At 43.9% G+C, this 24,636-nt stretch overlaps 1 protein-coding gene across 1 annotated transcript in view; it reads right to left on the reverse strand.

Moving 5' to 3' along the window:
- The window catches only part of THADA (THADA armadillo repeat containing), a 334,882-nt gene that overhangs the window by 70,090 nt on the left and 240,156 nt on the right, over positions 1-24,636 (reverse strand). Inside the window, 1 exon segment of the mRNA XM_030557656.1 lies at positions 7,419-7,504. Within this exon segment, the coding sequence (XP_030413516.1) occupies positions 7,419-7,504 (86 nt within the window).

Here is a 24,636-nt window from a genome sequence, read left to right on the forward strand (position 1 = left end):
GGGTACAATTGTCAAAACACTCAGCATTAGTCTAACTTTACTCCCATTGACATTAATAAAAGCAGAGTTAGGCAAATGCTCGGAACTTCTGAAAATCCCACTCTTAAACTGTCAAAAATCTAAATATGGACATGAAATTCTAATGGCTTCATTCCATTAGGTTCACACCTTTGAGATCATACTCATGGTTTTCTCTCTCCTACTGAAGCAACAGTATTTTTGAAAAAAGTATATAATGCTACAGTACTTCTGAAGTCAAAAGGAGTTGCCTATGCATATCTGAGGACAGAACTGGGCCCAAAGAGGCTGGCAGTATATGCATAGTAGAAAAAAGTGTCTATTAAGGACTTATACATAGATTTTTCTTTCATCTTTTCTCTGGTAGCTTTGACTGGTTTCCTTTTCTTCTTTATTTATATATTCTTATTTGATTTATGGGAGAACAGTATGTTAAATAAACAAATATCTGCTTTTGCACACTACTTCTGTGCAAACTCTGCCATTTACTATTAGAGCTCATACTATAATTTTATATATATATTTGCTTTTTATGAATTGACAAGAGCTATTGGACTGTAGCAAGGGTAAATCACTGAATGGCACAAAAAAAGGAACATCTGTCTGAGGAGGAAAGGTTGTGTCTTGGAGGGTTTCCCACCTGTTATAGGAAGGATGTATGCGGTGTTGTAGCCATGTCGTAGCCTTGGGCTCCTGCCTTAAAAGGCTGAAAACAGCTCAGGGAGAGGGCCGTGGCAGGGAAGGAAAAGTGGGGATGATTGGGGAAAGCAGCCTCAGCTGGGGGCCATGCCCCAATCAGGCCGAGGCCGGCTTAATGAGGGCCCAGCTGGCCCTTATAAGAAGGCTGGGCCAGAAGCCAGAGACAGACTCTCTGTAGCTTTGAGAGGGAGGGACCTGGCTGCATGGAGCTGACAGAAGGTACCTGGAGTGTGGCAGGGCTGGGGGAAGGGCACAGGAGCTGGGGAGCTCCAGCCTGGAAACCCCGCAGGCTGCGGCCTAGTGGAAGGCCAATTAGGTACTGGGGTTGCAAGGGGCAGCCTACAGGTAGGTAGGGGCTTTTACACTGCAGTCTGCCCCAGTGAGCGGGGGCTAGATGGTGACCGGCAGTAGCCCACGACTGAGGCAAGGTGGGTATAGAGGGTTGCGGGTTCCCCGGGTGGGGAGACCCTGAGACTGAAGGAGCATTGCCAGGGGGCAGCACCCCAAAGACAAGGGACACCGGGTCCTGGGAGCGGCAGTGGGACACTGGCCTACAGAGGGAGCTCTGGAGGCTGGAAACGCTAATTCCCTGAGACGACTAGCAGGAGGCGCTGCAGTGGTGAGTCGCACACCATGACAGCTACTAACCAGATGGAGTTACCTGCCACTAAGGAATTAGAGAGCAGCAGCCCGGAACCCAGATGAGTGTGCTCTTTAGAGAAATCTGATAATAAAAAATATTGCACCTAAACAGATGGATAGTTCATCCAGTCTTGTACACTGTTTCTGGCAAAGGCCAATGCTGAATGTAATTGTGCAATAGTACAACATGAGCAGGAGTTCTTCTTGACTTCAGCTGGTGTTTTTTAGAATTTTCAAAAATAACTAGAAATACAAACCTGGCCCGATGTACATCCTGTAGCAAACTGGACCTAAATTTTGTGGCAAGGTCCCTGGGTTCTGTTGCATTCCATGGAAATTCTGCAGCAGGTTCAGATAAATAATATTTTTTCCCACTCTTACTTGTCAGTCAATTCTTCTATTAAGCCATAAAACGCAGCTCTACGTTGAACAGTGTAGTTGTGAAACTAGACCTATTCAACAGACCCTTTTATTGCCTGCATTCAGACTCTCGCTTGCCTCAGGGACACAAGACTCTACTACATTTTATTCCATTTAGAACTTGGAAGTCCACTCTCCCATTACTGTACTAGCTCTATGCTTTGGGATATTATTGAAAATACAAGTAATAATACCATGCAAAACAAGTAGAGTTAATGCAACATTAAAGTTGACAATCAAGCATTTAAAATTCAGGAAATGCTGACTGGAGTCAGGTCCTCACTTAAAAGTTTGCCAGCACAGCTATGTCAGTTAGGACTGCAAAAAAATCATTCCCCAATCAACAAACCTACACCAGCAAAAGCCAGTGTAGATGAAGTTATGCCAGCAAGACAGTCCTTTTGCCAAGATGGCCTATTATGTTTGGTAAACTTCTATTAGGAAACTTCTGTTAGGAAAGTCAGTATAGTTTACCACTACAGCTAATGAGTCTCAATGGCAATGAAAAAAATCAAGCAATGTCAAGATCGCACGTATCAGACAAACTTCTTATAAGGTGCGTAGTGAAACGACCACTTTCTTTTCTGCCTCCCTCCTTCAACTCCTATCAGCTTCCTCTTTACTTTCCACTACCTTTTACTAATAAGCTACCTGACTCTCAGAATTTCCTATCACCAATAATTCCCTGACTCCCCATCTCCCTAATCTCCTATGTTGTCCACTGCAGTGCTGTTCTTTTTGGAGGGAGAGTAATTGGCTATTCTCCAGCAGGATACACCTGTTACAAGTTACAAATTTCAAAGTTCCCAGGCTTTCCCAAGTCGGAGGAGCTCCAGAATGCATAATCCTCCCTCATTAAATTGGAAAAACCCTGGAACATGTCAGATTTGAAGACTGTGGCCAACACAGTCCATTGGATGTTTAACATAGACATAATGGTTTAAAGGTATGCAATACTATAAATGTGTTAGGTATTATTATGACCACTGAAGATAGGAACCAGCTCAGCAAAGAAGCTAAACCAGATGAAACCTTAAAATGGATTTCAACAAAGGCAGAAGAGGTCTTTTTGGAGCTACAGAGAAAGTGCTATATATCTGAATGATATAAAAAGTTTGGATTTGAACCAGTTTTCACTTTGTTTCAACTGTAGTTATAACCTATAAAAGCGAAAGGTAAAACATTTCTTGAAAATTTTCATTATCTTTGGGTCATGTGGTGTCTCAGGAGTCTTAGTGCTGAGATCCAAAAGCACACCAGAAGCTAGCGCTAAGCATCAAAACTTTGCATACTGCTTGAAGAGCATAAGGTCTTTCATACTAGGAAACAAATGAACAGTGGCCAGATGTCCTTTAAGAAGCTGATTACTGTATGATATTTGTTGTTACACATTCCAAACAAGTTTTTTGTGTACACAAACAGTACAGATTAAACTGTGCAAACTTATGATGCAAGTCTCTAATTTTAATAAAGGTTTCTGAGGAAGTGCATTCTGCAACACTCATGACCAAAGCAGTAAGGCAGAATATCTAGCCTTTTTAAGATGATAAATACTTCTGGACCTTATCTCAACATATATTTTTTGGGTTATAATCAATTTTTAGTTGAGCAAGATAGCTTTAGTTTCCACCACTGCTGCCTCTCCTCCCTTTCCTGCATCTTAAATTGCTTTGAATTTGTGTAGCAAATTCCACATGGTCTAAACTGGACTTTAACAGAGAGGTTTTATTTATTGAAGAGAACAAATCATTGACAGAAAGTAAATGTAAAATAGGAAAAGACTAGGCATGGTTGTACTCTGAAAATGTCTTTGTAATTGTAACCCCTTTGACAGGCACAATCAATTAGAAGTGGTCTGATTTTAACCAGTTGCAGACTCATTACACTGCATTCCAGTTTGTGTTGATGAAAATCAGTTTCAGTCTGTGGCCTGGAACTCATATACAGCACTTCCTGGGGCCTCTTATATAAACACACTAAGAAACAGTTTTATTTGGACTTGTCCATCCCCCTTTTATTTTACTGAAACAACTTTACAAATCAAGAATAAAATAGAACAGTTGTGGCCTATAACCAGAAACACACTCATTGGAGCAAGATGTTTAAACTATGAAGAATGTAAAACTTCAAATTGCAATGACTGCTTACAGTATTTCAGTATAAGACTTGAGACAACACTGCTTAGGCTACAGATTCTCTTTAATATACTATTAGAACACTTCTAGTTGTATATAACATAACAGAGTGCTCTTTCAGTCAATAAAAGCTACTTTATTTGAATGCATTTTCATAAAATATGTACTGTAGTAATGTAGTATTTTGAAATTATCATATGTGAACACAAATTTTAATGACTTTCCCAGTGGAGTACATATGAACAAAGATAAATAGGTATATACAATATCAGTTTGTTTAGGATCAAATATTTTCCCACAGCACAAAGCCCAAGTTTCAGGAGCTGCGAATAGGGAATGGAATCCTCTAACCCCCAGACATGGAGTGGAGACACTACCATTAGTACAGCCACAGCAATGCAAGAGAGTCTGTAATGAATCTGCTCCTCAAAAGAGGAGGGTTGGAAGGGAACAGATGAATTGACAGATGTGGACAGGTCAACAAAGACCTCTGATCTATGTGCAGCAGTTGTCAAAAAGCAGATAAGATATTAGGATGCATAAGGGATGAGATGGAAATTGATAAAAAATATGACAATGCCATTATACAAAACAATGAGATACCCTCACCTGGAATATTGTATATAATTTTGATCACTCAGTTTTAAAAAGGATTAGTGCAGAATTACAAGGGACTCAGAAGCAGGCAACAAGAATGATTAGGGGCTTGGAAAAATTCTCATATGAAGAGAGATTGAAAAGACTCGGATTGTTCACCTTAGAAAGAACTCAAATAGGAGGAAACATGATAAAAATATAGAAAATAGTGAATGGTCTTGAAGGCAGGTTTTGAATGTTTTGAGCATATCAGTATTCCAAGGACAGGACATTTAGACAGATAACAAGAAAATCTGGAGTTACAATAGTAAACATATTTTTAAATGTATTTTTAAAAAATGAGACTTTTGGAAGAGATATAAAACCTCATGTTTCAGGGCACAAGTCAAACTCTAATTATTGTGGATAGGAAGAAATTTTCCCTGGGGGCAGATTATATTAAAACTACTTTCTGCAACATTTCTGGTACCTTCGTTTGATGCATCAGATACTGGCCACTGTTTGTGACCGGATACCAGATTAGATGCAGCACTGGTCTGATCCAGGATGGGAATTTCAATGTTCCTATATAGGATCTACGTAATCGTGGAGCCACTAAGCCTGCAGCCCCATGGCACGGTGCAGGAGCAACCTCTTCATTGCACAGGATATATGAACCCTTTGCATTGGCCTCTGCCTCCTAACCTCCTCCCATGAAGTATGCCCCTTTGGGGGCTATTTTCTACAACCCCACTGCTATTACTTCAGATATTTCAGCTTGGTTAAGACCACATTCCCCACAGTTTCTCTTTTCGCTTGATCCTTCAGTAGAAGCATACATTTGGATTCAGCATCAGGCTATGCTGGATTTAATGTTGCCCAGAACTTGTGGGTCCCTGTTGGTGGAAAGCTCATTGGAGGGAGGGGGATATGAAGCAGTACCAGATAATTGCTGCTCTTGCTCTGCCTGGGTGCTTGAGCTTTCCAGTTCTGCCCCAAAACTTGAGTGGTGCTAGCCAAGTAGTCTGACTGGCAGCACGCCTAGGTAAGTTAAATCTATTCTTGCCTTGCAGAAACCCCTCAGCAAGAAAATATGTGAAACAAGTGAAATGTATTTGTTTTAATTCTGAGAGTGTCTCCCTCCAGAAGAGACCCTCTTTTAAAAAAAGGATTTGTCTCAATCAATTAAATGCAGCATTAAAATTAAACTACAAAACACTTATGTTATGGGTTTGAATTAAACCAACAAAACTGTCCTTAACTCACCTTTCTGTACCAGTGGCTAAGGACAGGATAATAATAAAGCACCATGTGAAGAACTGTTCAATATGTAGACACAGTAAGCTAATTATAGCTGCACAGAATTTATCCTTCCTCCAGTCACACTCCAGAGGCCTGGCCTTCTAATCGTGTTTCACTTTACTTCATCATTTATTGTGTTTTGTATGACCATATGTAATAAACAGATAGCTAAGGGTTAATGTTCTTTTACCTGTAAAGGGTTAACAAAGGGAACCAAACACCTGACCAGAGGACCAATCAGGAAACAAGACTTTTTCAAATCTGGGTGGAGGGAAGTTTTGGGTGTAAGTTCTTTGTTCTTTGTCTTGGTTTGGTGACCCTCTCGGCTCTGAGAGTGATCTTTCTATCTCCAGGCTTTCTAATCTTCTGTTTCCAAGTTGTAAGTACAAGGATAGTAAGACAATAGGTTTATATTGGGGGTTGGGTTTTTTTGTATTTACATGTGTGTAGTTGCTGGAATGTGTTAAATTGTATTCTTTTTGGATAAGGCTGTTTATTCATTTTTTCCTTTAAGCAATTGACCCTGTATATTGTTACCTTGATACAGAGACCATTTTATGTCCTTTTTCTTTCTTTTTATATAAAGCTTTCTTTTTAAGACCTGTTTAAGGGGTTTTCACTGGTTAAGGCTAAGAAACGAAGGGAGGGGGAAAATCTCTTTGTGTTAGATTTACTAAGCCTGACTTTGCATACCCTCTGGGTGAGGGGGAAGAGAGATTAGATCTCTCGGTACTTGTGTTTCAAGGACTTGAAGCAGGGAGTATCCTAGGGTCCCCAGGGTGGGGAAATCTGGGAGGAGGTAAAGAGGGGGAAGGGAAATGGTTTATTCCCCTTTGTTGTGAGACTCAAGGAATCTGGGTCTTGGGGTCCCCTGGGAAGGTTTGGGGGGACCAGAGGGTATCAGGCCCTAAAATTCCTGATTGGTGGCAGCGATATCAGATCCAAGCTGGTAATTAAGTTTGGAGGTTGCATGCTAGTTTCTCATGTTCTGAACTCTAAGGTTCAGATCTGAGTAGGACAGTTATGACACCATAAATAACATGCTAAGCAACAGTTTAATGCCTTTAATAGTTTTGATTGGTCCTTCATCCAAGAACTTCTCATTGACGATGTAAACAATCAAACTGCTGAATCTTTGGAGGTGTGACTTTCAGTAAAACTTCTCACCCTACTGCAGAAATGATCCCTATGAAGTTTTCCATACTCCCATGGAACTTACCCATTTTTTGGATTGGAGACACTATTCCATCTTTGAAATTTTGCATCAATAAAACAGAACTACTTAGAAAGCTTGAGCTACGTAGGGGATCAGAGTTTGACGTTTAAGCTTTTGATTAGAAGGAACATGAATGCTGAAAAGGCAGCACCTTTAACCCATGGCACGAAGGAACCCTCCTTCTCTTTAGCAGCCCCTGCCAGTACTGGTTTTCACAGATACCAATGGGTCATGAGTTTCTCCTCATCTGGACCCCTACACAAAGTGTCCAGATTTTTAAAAGTGCTCAGCACCAGCTGCTCCCACTGGTTTAACTAGTGCATCTATTCCCCCTAACCCTCACCCAGGATTAATACAGCACTGAAATTTCCTGCAGCAGATTTAGAAGTTGTATATAACAGTTGACTTGCCTTTTCTTCTAGATTTCCCAAGATAATCACTCAGCACAACAAGGACATCAAGATATGCAGCTCTGGTCACCAAACAAGGATTCTGCCTAGAAAAACAAATTGATGACAGAAAGTAAATTCCTTATAAAATTCCCACTCTGCTCAGACACTGAAATTGTAACACAGAATCATAGAGCCAGAAGGGACCCTTGAGAAGTCATCAAGTCCAGCCCCCTGTGTTGTGGCAGGACTAAGGCCTGGGGGGGGGGAAATCGATCCAATTTACGCAACTTCAGCTATGTGAATAACGTAGCTGAAGTCAATGTACTTAGATCGACTTACTATGGTGTTTTCACCGCAGTGAGTCGACTGCTGCTGCTCCCCTGTCGACTCTGCCTGTGACTCTCGCCAAGCTGGAGAACAGGAGTCGGGAGAGTGCTCGAGGATCAATTTATCACATCTAAACTAGATGTGATAAATCGATTCCTGCTGGATCGATAGCTGTCCGCGGATCTGTCCGGTAGTGAAGACATTCCCCAAGTAAACCTAGATCCCTGACAGATGTCTGTCCAACCTGTTTAAAAATCTTCCAATGACGGGGATTCCACAATCTCCCTTGGAAGCTTATTCCAAAGCTTAGCCATCCTTATAATTGGAAATTTTTTTCTAATATCTAACATAAATTTCCCTTGCCGCAGGTTAAGCCTTCATTCAAACATTCAGTGGACATGCAGAACAACTGATCACAGTCCTCTTTAATAACATCCCTTAACATATTTGAAAACTATTAGCAGGGCCCCCCTACAGTCTTCTTTTATCAAGGCTAAACATGCCCAATTTTTCTTAACCTTTCCTCACAGATCAGGTTTTCCACACCTTTCATAATTTTTGTTGATCTCCTCTGGACTCTGGAATTTGTCCACATCTTTCCTAAAATGTAGCTTGCAGAATTGTACACTCCTAGTAATACACTTCAGAATGATAACTTTTTTCACAGCTGCATCACATTTTTGACTCGTATTCAATTTGTGATGTACTATAACTCCCAGATCTTTCTCAGCAGTACTGCCACTTACCCTTTATTACCCATTTTGTAGGTGTGCATCTGATTTTAAATTCCTAAGTGAAGTGCTTTGCACTTGTCCTTACTGAATTTCATCTTGTTGAATTCAGACCAATTCTCCAATTTCTCAAGGTCTTTTTGAATTCTAATCCTGTCCTCCAAAGTGCTTGCAAACCTTCCTATCTTCATGTTGTCTGCAAATGCTATAAGCATACTCTTCACTCCATTATCAAAGTCATTACTGAAAATATTGACTGACACCTGCAAGACCCTACTAGATATGCGCTACTAGTTTGACACCAAACTACTGAGAACTACTCTTTGAGGGGGAGGGATAGCTCAGTGGTTTGAACGTTGGCCTACTAAACCCAGGGTTGTAAATTCAGTCCTTGAGGGGGTCAGTTAGGAAGCTAGGGCAAAAATCAGTACTTGGTCCTGCTAGTGAAGGCAGAGGGCTGGACTCAATGACCTTTCAAGGTCTCTTCCAGTTTTAGGAGATAGTTATATCCCCAATTTTTTTTGGGGGGGGTATGGTCCTTCTACAAGTTGTGAACCCACCTTATAGTAATTTCATCTAGACTGTATTTCCCTAGTTTGCTTATGAGAATGTCTCGTGGGAACGTCTCAAAAGCCTAGCTAAAAGCAAGATTACATCACATCTACTGCATCCCCCATCCACTAGGCCAGTAACCCTGTCAAAGAAGGAAACTAAGTTGATTTGACATGATTTGTTCTTGACAAATCCATTATGTCTATTACTTATAACCCTCAAGTGCTTACAAACAGATTGTTTAATAATTTGTTCCAGTATCTTCCCAGGTATCAAAGTTAGGCTGACACTGGTTTATAATTTCCCAGGTCCTCTTTGTTCTCCTTTCTAAATACAGGTACTATGTCTGCCCTTCTCCAGTCTTCTACGACCTCACCTGTCCTCCAGATGTTCTCAAAGATAATTGCTAAGGGTTCTGAAATTGCTTCAGCTAATTTCTTAAGTACCCTAGTGAAGACTGAGGTGTTTTGTTTCAGCCTTCTGGATGTCATTAGTTATTAATTTTCCTTCTCTGGTTAAGTAGAGGACTTACACTTCTCTTCATCTTTCTCTTCTTTCTCATGTATTTAAAGAACCTTCTCTTACTGACTTTTATGTCCTTTGCTAGGTATAACTCATTTTGTACCTCAGCCTTCCAAATTTTGTCCCTACATGCTGTTGCTACTTCTTTTGAACTCCTCCTTAGCAAATTGTCCATGTATCCATTTTTCGTAGGATTCCTTTTTGATTTTCAGGTCATTAAAGAGCTCCCAATGAAGCCATACTGGCATCTTACTATTCTTCCTGTCTTTCCTTTGCATCATGACAGTTTTCAGTTGTTACTGTATTACTGTAAACATAAAGAAACTAGCTGAGTCAAAAACTGGAACATCTTCAATTTATTGTCTAATTAGTACAGATCTATTGTTTGTACTAGACCGCATAGGCAAAAGAATAGGCCAATGACCCACAGATTTACATTCTGACTGAGTGACAGCTCTTCTAATGGAATTAAAAATGTCTCCCTCCACTCTTTGTCGCTTTTTACAGATCCAGACTAACACAGCTACCCCTCTGATACTCCTCCCATTATGTTCCCATCAGCAATAAAAGACAGTTACTCACCTTTGTAACTGTTGTTCTTCGAGATGTGTTGCTCATATCCATTCCAATTAGGTGTGTGCGCCGCGTGCACGTTCGTCGGAGACTTTTTACCCTAGCAACACTCGGTGGGCCGGCAGGTCGCCCCCTGGAGTGGCTCCGGTATGGCGCCTGATATATACCCCTGCCGGCCCATCCGCTCCTCAGTTCCTTCTTGTCGGCTACTCCGACAGTGGGGAAGGAGGGCGGGTGTGGAATGGATATGAGCAACACATCTCGAAGAACAACAGTTACAAGGGTGAGTAAACGTCTTTTCTCCTTTGAGTGCTTGCTCATATCCATTCCAATTAGGTGATTCCCAAGCCTTATTTAGGCGGTGGGGTCGGAGCGAGACGTTGCGGAATGTAAGACCGCTGAGCCGAAGGCGGTATTGTCTCTAGACTGTTGGACCAATGTGTAGTGTGATGCAAACGTATGGATGGAAGACCAGGTGGCCGCGCGGCAGATGTCCTGTATGGGAACATGGGCCAAGAACGCGGCAGATGAGGCTTGAGCCCGAGTAGAGTGGGCAGTGAGATGGCCCGCCTGAGCATGAGCCAAGTCATAGCAAGGCCGAATACACGATGTAACCCAAGATGCAATACGCTGAGAGGAGATTGCCATGCCCTTCATACGTTCCGCCACCGCCACGAATAGCTGAGGTGAGCGCCGGAAGGGCTTGGTCCTCTCGATGTAGAAGGCGAGAGCCCTTCGGACATCCAAAGTATGGAGCTGTTGCTCTCGTCGCGATGAATGCAGCTTTGGACAAAAGACTGGCAGGAAGATGTCCTGGTTAACGTGAAAGGCGGAGGCAACCTTAGGGAGGAATGCCGAGTGTGGTCGCAGCTGTACCTTGTCCTTATGGAACACAGTATATGGAGGATCCACAGTCAATGCACAAAGCTCTGAGACTCGTCTAGCCGAGGTGACAGCGACTAGGAAAGCTGTTTCCCAGGACAGGTGCAGCAGCGAGCATGTGGCCAAAGGCTCGAAAGGGGGCCCCATGAGCCTGGTTAAGACGAGGTCCAGGTCCCAGGTAGGGGTAGGCCGTTTGACCTGTGGGTATAGACGCTCCAAGCCCTTGAGGAATCTGGAAACTACAGGGTGGGAAAAAACGGAACTGCCAGCTTCCCCCGGATGGAAGGATATAGCCGCAAGATGTACTCACAGAGAGGAGATCGCCAACCCCTGCTGTTTGAGAGACCACACGTAGTCCAGAATAGCGGGGACTAATGCGGAATGTGGAGAATGGCCGTGCTGGTTACACCAGTGGCAGAAGCGCTTCCATTTTGCGAGGTATGTCGAGCGCGTGGAGGGCTTCCTGCGCCTGTACTGCGGCGTAACAGCGCAACTCTGACTGGTTTAACCAGACAGGAGCCATGCAGTCAGATGAAGGGACTGCAGGTCCGGATGGTGCATCCTGCCGAAGTCTTGTCCGGCCAGAGTGGCAGGGGAATTGGGTCTGCCAGGGACAGGTCGAGCAGCATGGTGTACCAGTGCTGCCTCGGCCAAGCCGGAGCGATCAGGATAAGGCGGGCTCTGTCCCTTCGGAGCTTGAGCAGGACTCGGTGGACGAGAGGGAATGGTGGAAAGGCGTAACAGAGGCGGCCCATCCACGGAATCAGGAACACATCCGACAGGGAGCCCGGAGAGCGACCCTGTAGGGAGCAGAACACCTGGCATTTCCTGTTCATTCTGGATGCAAACAAGTCTATGTAGGGAAAGCCCCATCTCTGGAAAATCGAATGGAGAATGTCCGGACGGATGGACCATTCGTGTGATAGGAAGGACCTGCTCAGGTGATCTGCAAGGGTGTTCCGTACCCCCGGGAGAAAGGAGACCGCTAGATGTATGGAGTGGGCTATGCAGAAGTCCCACAGCCGTATCGCTTCCTGACACAGAGGGGAGGACCGGGTCCCGCCCTGCTTGTTTATGTAATACATGGCCGTTGTGTTGTCCGTGAACACCACAACACAACGGCCGTGTAGATGGCGCTGAAACGCTTGGCATGCCAGCCAACCCGCTCTTAGCTCTCACACATTGATGTGGAGCGTTAGCTCCCAGGGTGACCAAAGGCCTTGGGTGCGCAGAAGCCCTAGGTGGGCGCCCCAGCCCAGCGAGGACGTGTCCATTGTTAGGGACATGGAGGGCTGGGGAGGATGAAACGGCAGGCCCGCACACACTCGGGATGACGTCTTCCACCAGTCAAGGGAGCCTAGAACATCCAGCAGAATTGTCAGGATTATGTCTATGGCGTCCCTGCCCGGCCGATAGATCGAAGCGACCCAGGTTTGCAGAGGGCGCATTTGCAGTCTGGCATGCCTTGTGATGAAAGTGCATGCAGCCAGGTGCCCCAGGAGAGCAAGGCAAGTACGAGCAGAAGTGGTTGGAAAGCTCTGAAGACTTTCGACAAGGGAGACTATGGCTTGGAACCGGTGCAGGGGCAAACTGGCTGTTGCAAGGTTGGAGTCCAGCATTGCCCCGATAAATTCTATCCTCTGTGTAGGCACCAGGGTGGACTTGTCCAAATTGATGATCAAGCCTAGACGCACAAACAGGTCCCTGATGATGGCGACATGGCTGATCACTTGTGCCTCCGAACTCCCTCGGATAAGCCAGTCGTCGAGGTAAGGGAAGACGTGTATTCGACGATGGCGCAGGGAAAGCAGCGACGACCGCCATACACTTCGTGAAGACCCGAGGGGCCGAGGAAAGACCAAAGGGAAGAACAGTAAACTGGCAGTGACCCTGATTTACCACAAAGCGCAGATACCTCCTGTGCGGGGGATAAATTGCAATGTGGAAATATGCGTTCTTCATGTTGAGAGCGGCGTACCAATCTCCGGGATCAAGGGAAGGAATGATGGTTCCTAGGGATACCATGCGGAACTTGAACTTTTTGATGAATTTGTTCAGTCCTCGCAGGTCCAGGATGGGCTGGAGGCCCCCTTTTGTCTTGGGGATTAAGAAATATCGGGAATAAAACCCCTTGCCCCTTAACTCCTCCGGTACCTCCTCTATAGCTCCGATCGAGAGGAGCTTGAGAACCTCCTGAAGGATGAGTTGCTCGTGAGAGGGGTCCCTGAAGAGGGACGGGGGGGGGGGGAGAAATAAACTGAAGACGGTATCCAAGCTCCACCGTACGTAGGACCCAACGATCTGAGGTCAGCTGGGACCACGCCAGAAGGAACGGGGAAAGGCGGTTGTAAAAGTGAAGAGGATCCAGGGAGGGAATTGGTACACTGCTCTCGGGCACACCCTCAAAGGTTTGCTTTGGGTCCCGGTGGTTATTTGGTGGGACCGGAACTGTTGCCCCCTTGAGGTCCAGACTGACGTCTGCGGGTAGTACGGCCTCGTCGTCGGGCAAGATCCTGTCTTGGCCGAGGCGGGGGGTAAGGGCGCTGAGGTTGGGAGCGGAAGGACCAGCTCTGAGTCTGGGGTGTGTGCATTCCCAGCGAATGCATAATAACCCGGTTGTCCTTAGACTCTGTAGTCTGGGGTCTGTCTTTTGCGAGAATAGACCTTGTCCATCAAATGGCGAGTCTTGAATGGTGTATTGTAGCTCAGGCGGTAGGCCGGACACTTGCAACCAAGATATGCGGCTGCAGAGTCGGCGGCATCTAAAGAGGCCTGTAGTGAGGTTCTCGCGACCCTCTTCCCTTCCTCTAGGAGAGCTGTAAACTCCTGACGGGAGTCCTGGGGAACCAACTCAGTAAACTTGCCGACAGCTTCCCAGGTGTTATAACTGTAGCGGCTTAAGAGGGCCTGTTGATTTGCCACACGGAGCTGAAGGCCTCCAGCAGAGTAGATTTTCCAGCCCAGCAAATCCATGCGCTGGGCCTCCCTAGATTTTGGCACGGGGGCTTGTTGGCCGTGGCACTCCCGTTCGTTGACGGACTGTACCACCAATGAGCAGGGGGTGGGGTTCACTTAGAGGTACTCATACCCCTTGGATGGCACCATGTATTTTCGTTCTACTCCCCTGGCTGTGGGTGGATGGAAGCCAGGGACTGCCAGATGGTGTCTGCTCTGGCTTGGATCGATTTGATGAAGGGGAGGGCCACCCTGGTCAGTGTTTCTGCCGATGATATGCTAACCACCAGATCCTCCACCTCAGGAACTTCCTCTACGTGAAGATTTATATTCTGGGCAACATGCTGCAGAAGATCCTGATGTGCTCGGAGATCAATTGGCGGGGGCCCCGATGATGATCTGCCCGCTACCGCCTCATCTGGGGAAGAGGAGGATGATAACCCAGGGATGAGTGGGTCTTGGACTGACGCCTCGTCCTGGGGGACCTCTGTCTCCGGAACATCATGCTGCTCAGGTGCATGTGCAGAGTCTTCCTCCGCACAAGCGGGGGGAGGTCTGCTAACTGTGGCCTCTGGTGCACGGTGCTCTGAGTGGCCAGAGCGTGCTGGGCCCGTTGGCTCGCCCTGGGCTTGGTGATAGGCCCAAGGTGTCCAAAAAGACCACTGAGGTGATCCATGGTCCGGGTGGGCCTGCGCATCTGAACCCCCGTAGGAGGAGCTGTCCGTGTGTGAGGAGGTGGACGGGTGACGCGATGGCCACGGAGAAGCTGGAGTTGATTGGGCCAAGTCTCTGCGCCCATAGAGCTCATCTCTGTGCGGTACTGGCAAACGGTACAGGGAACTGTGGCGGTATCGGGAGTGGGACCGAGACCTGCTACCAGCGCGGTGCCGGGAGGTCGACCGGTGCCTTATATCATCGTGCTGGGGTCGGCTGCGATAAGTACGTCGGTGCCACGATCTGGACCGGTGCTGAGAGTACCATGGCGACTGGGATATCAGGCGGTGCCACGAGTACGACCAGTTCAGTGGAGAACGGTATCGGGACTGCGAGTGGCGCCAGGATCGGGAGCGATGTCGAGGCCGAGAGTGATCGCGGGATCTGGATCGGGACCGACGGTGTTCAGTGGTGCCTGGTGAACGTGGTCGCACCATGGTGGGCCTGCCCAGTGACTGAATAACCTGCACCGGCGGTGCCGGGGGTTGGGGCAATTCGGGCTCTGTTAGAGCGATTAGGTCCTGCGCCACGGAGAAGGTCTCCGGCGTGGAGGGTGCGACGAGCTCAACCACAGCGCATGCTGGGGAGCTGGTATGCACCGGACTCAACGGCTCCTGTGAAGCTGGAATCGACGGTGTGGAGACAAGCGGTGCTGCGGCAGTTGACGGTGCCGGGCGATCCGTTTTGGAGATACGCTCCAACTGTGGTGTAGCTGTAGGTGCCGCTGGAGTCTTGTGCTTCTTGCTCCTCGGGGAAAGGGAGCGGTGCTGGCTGGAGGGTTGGGCCGGTGAAGGGTGGGGACGATGAGCCTTTATCGGTGCCAGGCGGTCCGGTGCAGAAAAGGCACTTGGTGCTGGTGCCGGAGTCGGTGCCGAGGATGGAGGAGTTAAAGCTGCCTCCATCAAAAGTTGTTTCAGGCGAATGTCCCGCTCTCTCTTTGTCCGGGGCTTGAACGCCTTGCAGATTCGGCACTTGTCCGCAAGGTGGGATTCGCCTAGGCACTTTAAACAGGAGTTGTGCGGATCTCCTGTTGGCATCAGCCGATGACAGGTCGCGCAAGGCTTGAAACGCGGTGAACCGGGCATGGGCCCCAGTACTGGGGGAGGAGAAGGGGCGAGCCCCGATCCTCTTTAACTATATACACTATACTATACAAATGAGCGAATCGCTAAGGAGGTGGAGAACAGCTAAACCGTGCTCTACTGTTCCAACGACCGACACGGGCGGTAAGAAGGAACTGAGGAGCGGATGGGCCAGCAGGGGTATATATCAGGTGCCATACCGGCGCCACTCCAGGGGGCGACCTGCCGGCCCACCGAGTGTTGCTAGGGTAAAAAGTCTCCGACGAACGTGCACGCAGTGCGCACACACCTAATTGGAATGGATATGAGCAAGCACTGGAAGAAGAAATTCTTATTACACATTTCTATATTATTTTAAAGTCGCTTATTTGGGAGAGTCAGATCACATAAGTGTCTCATTACTATGTCAATTGACAAATCTACTTATTTTGTTATTGTTATTTAATTAACTAAAAGAACAAAAACAAGAGTCTAGATTTTCTCTTCCCTGTCCCCCCAAAATCTTTTCCCTTTGAGTACATCAAGGGCAGCCTCTATCACAAATTAACTGCTACGTCTTTTGTTAGGCACAGCTACATTTCTGCTTTGGTTTAGAACATGTTATAATGAGTTTCTGAATTCAGAGTCTCTGTTTTGTGCACCCAAAATTTAATTTTGGGGGTTTCAGTTGTATAGCATCAGTCAACTGTAAACCACTTTCTGCTACACTTGATCAAACCACAAGTAATTAAAATCACCTGGACAATATGAAAGTTAATTCAGGCATATTTCTTTATTTTTCTCTGTATCACTATCACTGTAGGTTTCAGCCAGAATACCCTTTGCTAGGGCATAACTTATAGAATGAAAGAAACCCAGTAAAATACAAACATAAATGGACATTGTAGGAGAGACAAAAAACTGATCTCCCCTATGAAAACTGGCTCCCAGCTAGGGGTTCCTACCCTGCACAGGGCTCCAGCTGTTAGTCCTGGCCAGGGATGAGACTTCCTCTTTCCCTGCAGGAGCCACCCCCAGGGTGGGTCAGACCCATTTCCGAGAACCTCAGGAAGCTGCAATGGCTCTAGTTGTTACACTCCCCACCTCTCCTACATGGAGGCTGCAGCTCCAGCTGTCGCCCCCTGTACGGGGAAGCTGTGGCTCCAGGTGTCATCTCTTCACTTGGGTGGGAGACTGCCAGGAAAACCAGACATATGGTAACCCACCCTAACATACACTGTGACCCTCACTTCTGCGCTGCTGCTGGCAATGGCGCTGGGTTTAAAGCTGGGCGCCTGGCCAGAATCCTTCCTCTCTGGCTGCCCAGCTCTAAAGACAGAAGGGTGGCAATTCCACCACCCTCCTACAATAGCCTTGTGACCCCCACACTCTGACAGCCTTTTGGGTCGGGAACCCCTGGTTACAACACTGTGAAAATTCAGATGTAAACATCTGAAAATGTGAAACTGACTAATTTTAAAATCTCCTGGCTGTGAAATTGACCAAAATGGCCTGTGAATTTGGTAGGGCCTTACTAATACTCAGTGTTCAATATTTCATTTTAATTTTAGTTTCTGAAGTTTGTTTTGCACGCTTAATTTTAAGCTTTAAATTCACTCAAGGATTTAATTACAGTATATTTCAAGAAACAGTTTCAACTTTACAACTTCTTTAAAATTCTGGAAAAAAACACTGGAACATTTTTGCAAGTTTACAGAGAATATACACAACCATGACATGAAAATGAAAAATTTGCTTTAGGACAAAAGTTTTGCAGCTGTATTGGACTACAGAAGAGGCAGTTCGTCATGGCAATGGAAAACCCAGCTGTTGTAACACACCCCTGGAGAGGAAAACTTGGTTATAAACATATATAACCTAATACACATTTACCTTTCTGGCCTGTAACTTTTCCATGCTACATATATTATTCCTATGCAGTGACATAAGATATTATACATTTTTCAAAACTGTCAGCCAAATAAAAGAAGGAAAAATTCCTAGTCCTTTTTTTTTCTAGTAGAGCCAATGCGAATATTCAGGGGCTATTTTCCCCTTAAATTAATCTTCCCAGTCCAATAAAAAAGAGATATAAAGCCTCTTCTAAATGACTAGTAAGAGATGCAACAAGAAGTATGTGGTTGTCACCCTCTGTTCTATATTCCACTTGTATCATCATTATTGCAATAAACTCAAGCCTCTACCAGTTGAAGGACTCGAGTCTCAACATGTTTCGAAATCTGGGTCAGCTCTGAAAAGCCTGATATTTAAAAATAAAGATAGGTCCCAACTTCGGACTGTCATAGCTTAAGAACTGCAGCTTTGAAAATCAAGATACATTTCCTGCCTGTGGTAAGAATATCACGTGTTCCTCTTTAGTATGGATGTATGAATAGATAGATAGATAGATAGATAGATAGATAGAAAAATTGAGGTTTTGTTGACCCAAAAGTATTTGCAAATTTAACATGAAGTTGACAAATAATTTCAGCCCCACTTCCCTCCCCCCAAAGTAAGAAAAACAGTGGCAGTGACGACCTCCCTTCTAACTTTTAGTCCAGTGGTTAGGGCACCTGCCTGGAATGAAGAAGACCTGGAGTTCAATTCCACCCTCTACCTGACATGAAAATGGGATTTGAACTTAAGTCCCATACAGTGCACAAGAATGCCCTAGCCACTGGGCTCTAGGATACTCTACACCACATCTCTTCCCCGCACTCAAGCTATTTGGCTGTGTATAGATAATTAAATAGGGGATTTTGAATGGTCTCCCATCTCCAAGTTGAGTACCCAAACCACAAGGCTATAGAGTCAATCTCACACTCTCTCTCTCGCGCCCACTGACTCTTCTGCAATGACTGATACCCAAGTTCAAATTCCTTCTCTCACATCAGGCAGAGGAGGAATTGAACCTGGGTCTCCCACATCCCAGGTGAGTGCTCTGTCCACTGGGAGGCACTGACAGCATCCCTTTTTGTTAGAGGCATAATGATATTTTATTATAATTAGCTTTCTTTAAGAAAATAAACCCACAGAATGGAAAGACAGGTTTGAAATGGCCACATAAAACCCAAATGCTTTTAGTAACTACGTTTTAATTTTGGACACAACTCACCTAAAGAGAGTCCCAAACATGTTACACTTTATCAGATCATAAGTGATCCAAACACCGTAAATGCTGTGTTGTTCTATTCAGACATTCATTGGCAAGTCAATACAATGCTTTAAAGGCTCCTTCAGAAGATGCAGCAGTGTAAAGCCAGTATGATTTTCCAAGCTATATATTTATGAGTAGGTTTTACAATTTGTAATACAAGTACAGTCCATGTATACAAACTCATGAATAATTATACATATTTCACAACATGGATATTTTATCCAGGTGAGCCAGAAAAGTGAAATAGTTCAGAGAAACCAAAACACACTGCAGTGTTATAGTGCAAAGATCTGCCCCCAGCAAAGATGTATATCATTAAGAACAATGCCCAGAGGAAGCTATTATCATTTCAGTATGGCTATGCCTATTTTTAAAAGTTGTAAAAAAAATAGCTTCTACACACAGGGACTAAGCAAAGTCCAAATATTTACACAGTCAAGTTTCAGTTCTTGGCATTGTGTCAGTGTTCTCAATTTTCACACACTAGTTTGGCAGAAACTAGAAGCCTTTCAGAGACAGCATGCTCAATGCATGGGGAAAGAAAATGACTCAACAGTGAGCATCCAGAACACATTAAGAAACAAAGTGATGGGCTCAAAAGAAGTCCCATCCAGTTATCTGGAGAGAAGAGGACAATGGCTGGGAGACAGTTGAATTAAAATGGGGTGGATGGTGGGCATACAGAGTTCCAGCAGGACCACAGAAAATCTCATGGGAATTAAAACTGCTCTCAGACTCCCACTTTTTATACAATGTTTTGACTCAAAGCAAATGTTCAGTTTCTATTCTATGTCTCGGAAAGATATGACTGACATAACCTTTACGGAAAAAGTGAGAACAGCACCACAGCATCATAGAAGCTTGTGGGTACGGTATGTCTTTTGATTTAGAAATGGTGCATTATTAGCTTAGGGTTAGCCAAATGTTTGGTGTTGGCTTGTTTCAGTGCTTTGCACATGTGAGAAAAATTTCTAGCAATATATGCCAGTTGGACACAGCAATTCCACTATTGCTCTGGCTGTCACAAAACTCTCAGTGTTGAACTCAATGCTGAAACTGACTTTATATAACAGCACCCAATAGCTGGATGGCCTATCTTGAAATATTTCAGTTATGCGCAGCTTGTATAATTTAAAATCATGTCTCTCACAGATTTCTACAGAAACTGTGCTCTTACATTTTATTTTATTTTATTTTATTATTAATATAAAAATGTTTCACACCCTTTCCACTACAAAGGTAGTTAACTAAATATAATGGTGCTCTGGTAAATAAGCTTAGCAGAAATCTTGTCTCCAGCCAAATATCCTAGCAGTAGCTAGAATGTGAGTTTAAGCATTCAAAACAGCACTCCTTATTTTTGTCCACAGACAAATGGCCAAAATGTAGGTCACCTTCCTCTCCACCTGTATACACATCTACCCCGATATAACGCTGTCCTCAGGAGCCAAAAAATCTTACGGCATTATAGGTGAAACTGTGTTATATCAAACTTGCTTTGATCTGCTGGAGTACGCAGTCCCACTCCCCCGGAGCGGTACTTTACCGCGTTATATCCAAATTCGTGTTATATCGGGTCACGTTATATTGTGGTAGAGATGTATTTATGAAAAAAAAATACATTATGCATCCAGTTCAGATGACTAATCAAATCAAAATATGAAGAAAATAGGATGTTCATAAAAAATTACACAGGACTTTTATATCTGAGGGAGGAAAAATGTGGTTTCCTAAAAGTTCCATGTTGTGCCTTTGTGTCACTTCCTGCTTCTCCTAGGCAGAAGCAGTGCCAGGGTTTTTGGGGCCCTATGCGGGGGTCCTTCCGCGCTCCCGGTCTTCGGGGCACTTCGGCGGCAGGAAGAAGAGAAAAGAGACAGTGCCATAAACTGTTCCCACTGGCTCACCATGTAATTTCATAGATTTGGGGGCTTAGGATGACTGGAAGGAATGAAACAGGAAGTGTGAAGAAATAGTGAGGTTTGTATGAGGCCCTCAGCTGCATTATTTCATTCTGAAAGCACTAGCAACCTCAACTTTGACATTGTTTTCTGGCTGTGAAAGTGTTTACTGATGAATGAAATCTCATCTTTATAAGTGGAATTGAATTCTAGATCAGAGACTTGAAAGAAAAATCACAGACATCACCCTCCATACCGAACACAAACATCCACTAATGCTGGGTTAGACTTCAAATAAGACTTAACGGACTGGCCAATTTTATATCATTAAGGTTGAATAAATCACTGTAGTCTGAGACTTGGTGGTAGTTACATTTTTAATTCTTGTGTGTGAACATAAAATTAGGAAGAGTTGAAGTCACTGGCAAAAATAGGAACCTTTCATGAGTTCTTAGAATCCAGGGGAAAAAATTAAGAGAAAATGTTAATAAAACTAAATATTCCCTTTATCTTTATGTGCTCACATTCAGATTTCAATGAACAGGTCCAAAGTCAGCAGTTATATAGTAATATAATCATTGGGATAACAATAAGTGATTTGTTTAAAGCAAGAAACTGATTGGTATGTGAAGCAGGAAATGTATCCTTCACAAGATATGCCCCCCTTTGCGAATGTAAATCTGAATTGCCAGGTTTAGAATCTTAATGTGCAACTACATTTTGATCCAGCTGGCTTTGGAATGCATAATAATGTTGGAACCCCTTTGATTTTTGTTCTACCTTTACCTCCCCTAAGCAGTAGTGATTGTAGACCAGGTTTATACAAGATGAAATTAATCTTAGTCTCTCTCAGTTTGGAGCTCTGCAAATATTTTTTTAAACAGAGTTTGCTTCACCTTTTATAGTAAAGTCATGCTCAATATAAGGCAGTCATTGGCTGGCTTATTCTGGACTTCAAAAGCTGACACTAAATGAATAGGAATTTATTGGAAGAAACTAGCAGTATTTAGTCAACCACATTACATGTTCACTGGACCAGGTGCGTAATTGTATCAATAGTACCTGGCTTCATTACTGAAACTAGACATCTGTTGTATTACTACTTTATTTCTTTTTTTAAAGAAGATATGAATGAGTTAAAAGCCAGGTCATCCTCTTTGTTGTTTCTTTTGGAAGAGAGTAAAGAAATGGAAAACTCAATCCTTTGGCCTCATTTCTGTCAGAACAAGGAGGAAGGATTTGAACCAACGCATAATCTCTTCTCCACCTGTAATCTCCTCCACACAAAACTCAGCAGAAAAAAACCCTTAAATCCAATCTATACTCATTTGGGAAATGCAACCCTAGGTAGTATTCATCGCCATCCACACCATAGGGCTTTCCCTTCTCAAGCTATTAACGCTGAGACTATTTATGTAGCATCTCTATCAGTACTATCTTTTGTGGTCTCCACTCCTGATCTCCAATGAAACAATTCAAAGGAACTCTGCAAGAGGATATTCATGCAGTTTCCTGGTCATCATCCAGGAGTCCCTGTAAAAAAGTATAAACTCACCTTATATTAACAAATGTTTTCATTTCATATGTAAATAATGCACATAAGGGTTCCTGCATATAAAGATGAAAATGGTATGTATTCATTTATAATACATTAGTTTTGAACTTTTTTTCTCTCACTGAAATTATATATTTTCAAAATCAGCAATTTGCTTTACACTTGCTATTTTTGCTCACTGCGAAGTAACTGTTTAATAATTAGCAGAACAGGAACTATAACAGTACATTAATTCTGATATTTGCTAAATATCTAATTTAGTTAAAATTGAGTAAAAGTATTTTTTCTAATCAAACTCAGAGGACAAATATTTTGGCAATTTCATACACGAGTAGGTGGCCAATATCTATAAATAAAACAGCTGTGTGCATAAAATTTAAACTCAGCTTTCATGAGACTGTAAGTTTACTTGTAGATCTCAGTGATATTTTAAAAACTGGATAAAAGGTTTCAAATTGCTTTATAGGGTTTTGGAGGCTTGATTCTTATGGGTCAAATTACATATTAACTTAAAAAATGGAACCACTGGTGCCAAGATGGGCACAAAACCATTCTGAATAGCCATCTAATGTTATTATTGTAAACTCTGTGCTCCTTTCTGTTTCTTCATTGTTTGCTACTTTCACTTGTTACTTCTTGAGATCTGTTTCCAGAAATGAGAAGCCTTCAAAAATAAAACTATAAATTCCTCTAAGAAATCTTCTTTCTCCTCTTAAAGTGCAATAGGGTGATCAGATAGCAAGAATGAAAAATCGGGACAGAGTGTGTGTGGGGAGGGGGATGTAAATAGGCACCTATATAAGAAAAATCCCCAAATATCGGGACTGTCCCTATAAAATCAGGACATCTGGTCACCCTAAAGTGCAATCAGACATCCAATTTCCTCTTGAGGAGGGATAAATGTTTAAGGCAAAGATATTTTCCTTTTACTGAGTCCCTGGTATATGTTATTGATAATAGGATCAGTTAGGCTGGCCACAGGGACTCCTAGTGACCTACTCATCTTATATTAATTTCTCTCTGTTCCTGTGTGAACAACTGGTAGTTGATTAGAACTTCTTCAGTGCTGGCAAGGACAAAGGCCTTGAAACATTTTAGACAATCACCTCTCAATAGGTCAGATCAACAACCAAAGCTTATAAGAAGGCTGGAACATCTGTTCCTCAAGTCTTAGAGTGTGTTCTACAACATTTGTTTCTATCTCAGAAGAAAAAAACGAAGTGGCCTTATGAGGATGAGGAGACGTGCAGAGTGGCCGCCACCTGCCAATCCTCACATTCTTTAACTAGACACTACAAAATAGATGTGGCTTCTTCAGAGGCTGTGTTTGATTTCTGGGTTCTTCAAATTGCCATTTGCCATTACCTTTTCTCCTCCCTCCTTTCTGTTCCTTATCCCACCCCAACACAGACTCAGATGGGTAGCTGCTACTTCCCAACAGTCTGTGTATGAGAATAGACAATCTGAATTAACCACAAAGGTCGGCTCATAACAGGAGAATCCTCTGCTCTGGGTTTATTCCCACCCATGTTAATTGGGGGAGGTTAACGGTTTTCTATGTTAACTGTTTACAATGCGTTTGAACTCTGGAAGTTGCTGGTTGGAGGACTATGACACAGTTTCCAGGCTTATATAGGCAACCTCTATCCAGCAGCTGCTCTTATTGCATTAGTCATAGAATCACAGAATATCAGGGCTGGAAGGGACCTCAGGAGGTCATCTAGTCCAACCCCTTGCTCAAAGCAGGACCAATTCTCAACTAAATCAGTCAACTAAATCAGTCTGGTTAACCCCAACAATTGCTCTCAGACCAGAGTATTATTCTGTTACGAGAACACATGGCTATGGTAAATTTGCATAGTCTATTCCTATGCATATGCGAAATGCACAACACAAGTTTGTGCATTCTAAAGTAATAACTAACTACACAGGGTGTAAACACAGATTTGTTCCCAATATAATTCATTCAGACAGAGGCATAGAGTTTAATTCATTGTTCCTGCTTTATTCCCCTACCCTCAGTTTTAAAAGCTGACTAAGGAATTTGGCTTCTGAATGAAGTGAATATAAAACAGTGGCCAAAATTTTGCAGCCTACATAGAATTATTTTCCCTTTCCCCCCCGCATACTCTGTCAAATTAGCCCAAGATACACTTGAGTGGCTTCGGGAAGGGGAACCAGGTCTAGTTAGTCTCACACAGGCCTTTCTGAGAGGGGCGATACATAAATGCCTAGTGCAGAATTAGAATAATAATTAATCTTATGTCTCATTTGACCCAAGTCAGATTTTCATTTCTGCATTGATTCAC

The sequence above is a fragment of the Gopherus evgoodei genome, chromosome 3 (assembly GCF_007399415.2).
Source record: "Gopherus evgoodei ecotype Sinaloan lineage chromosome 3, rGopEvg1_v1.p, whole genome shotgun sequence".
In the NCBI taxonomy this organism is placed as follows: Eukaryota; Metazoa; Chordata; order Testudines; family Testudinidae; genus Gopherus; species Gopherus evgoodei.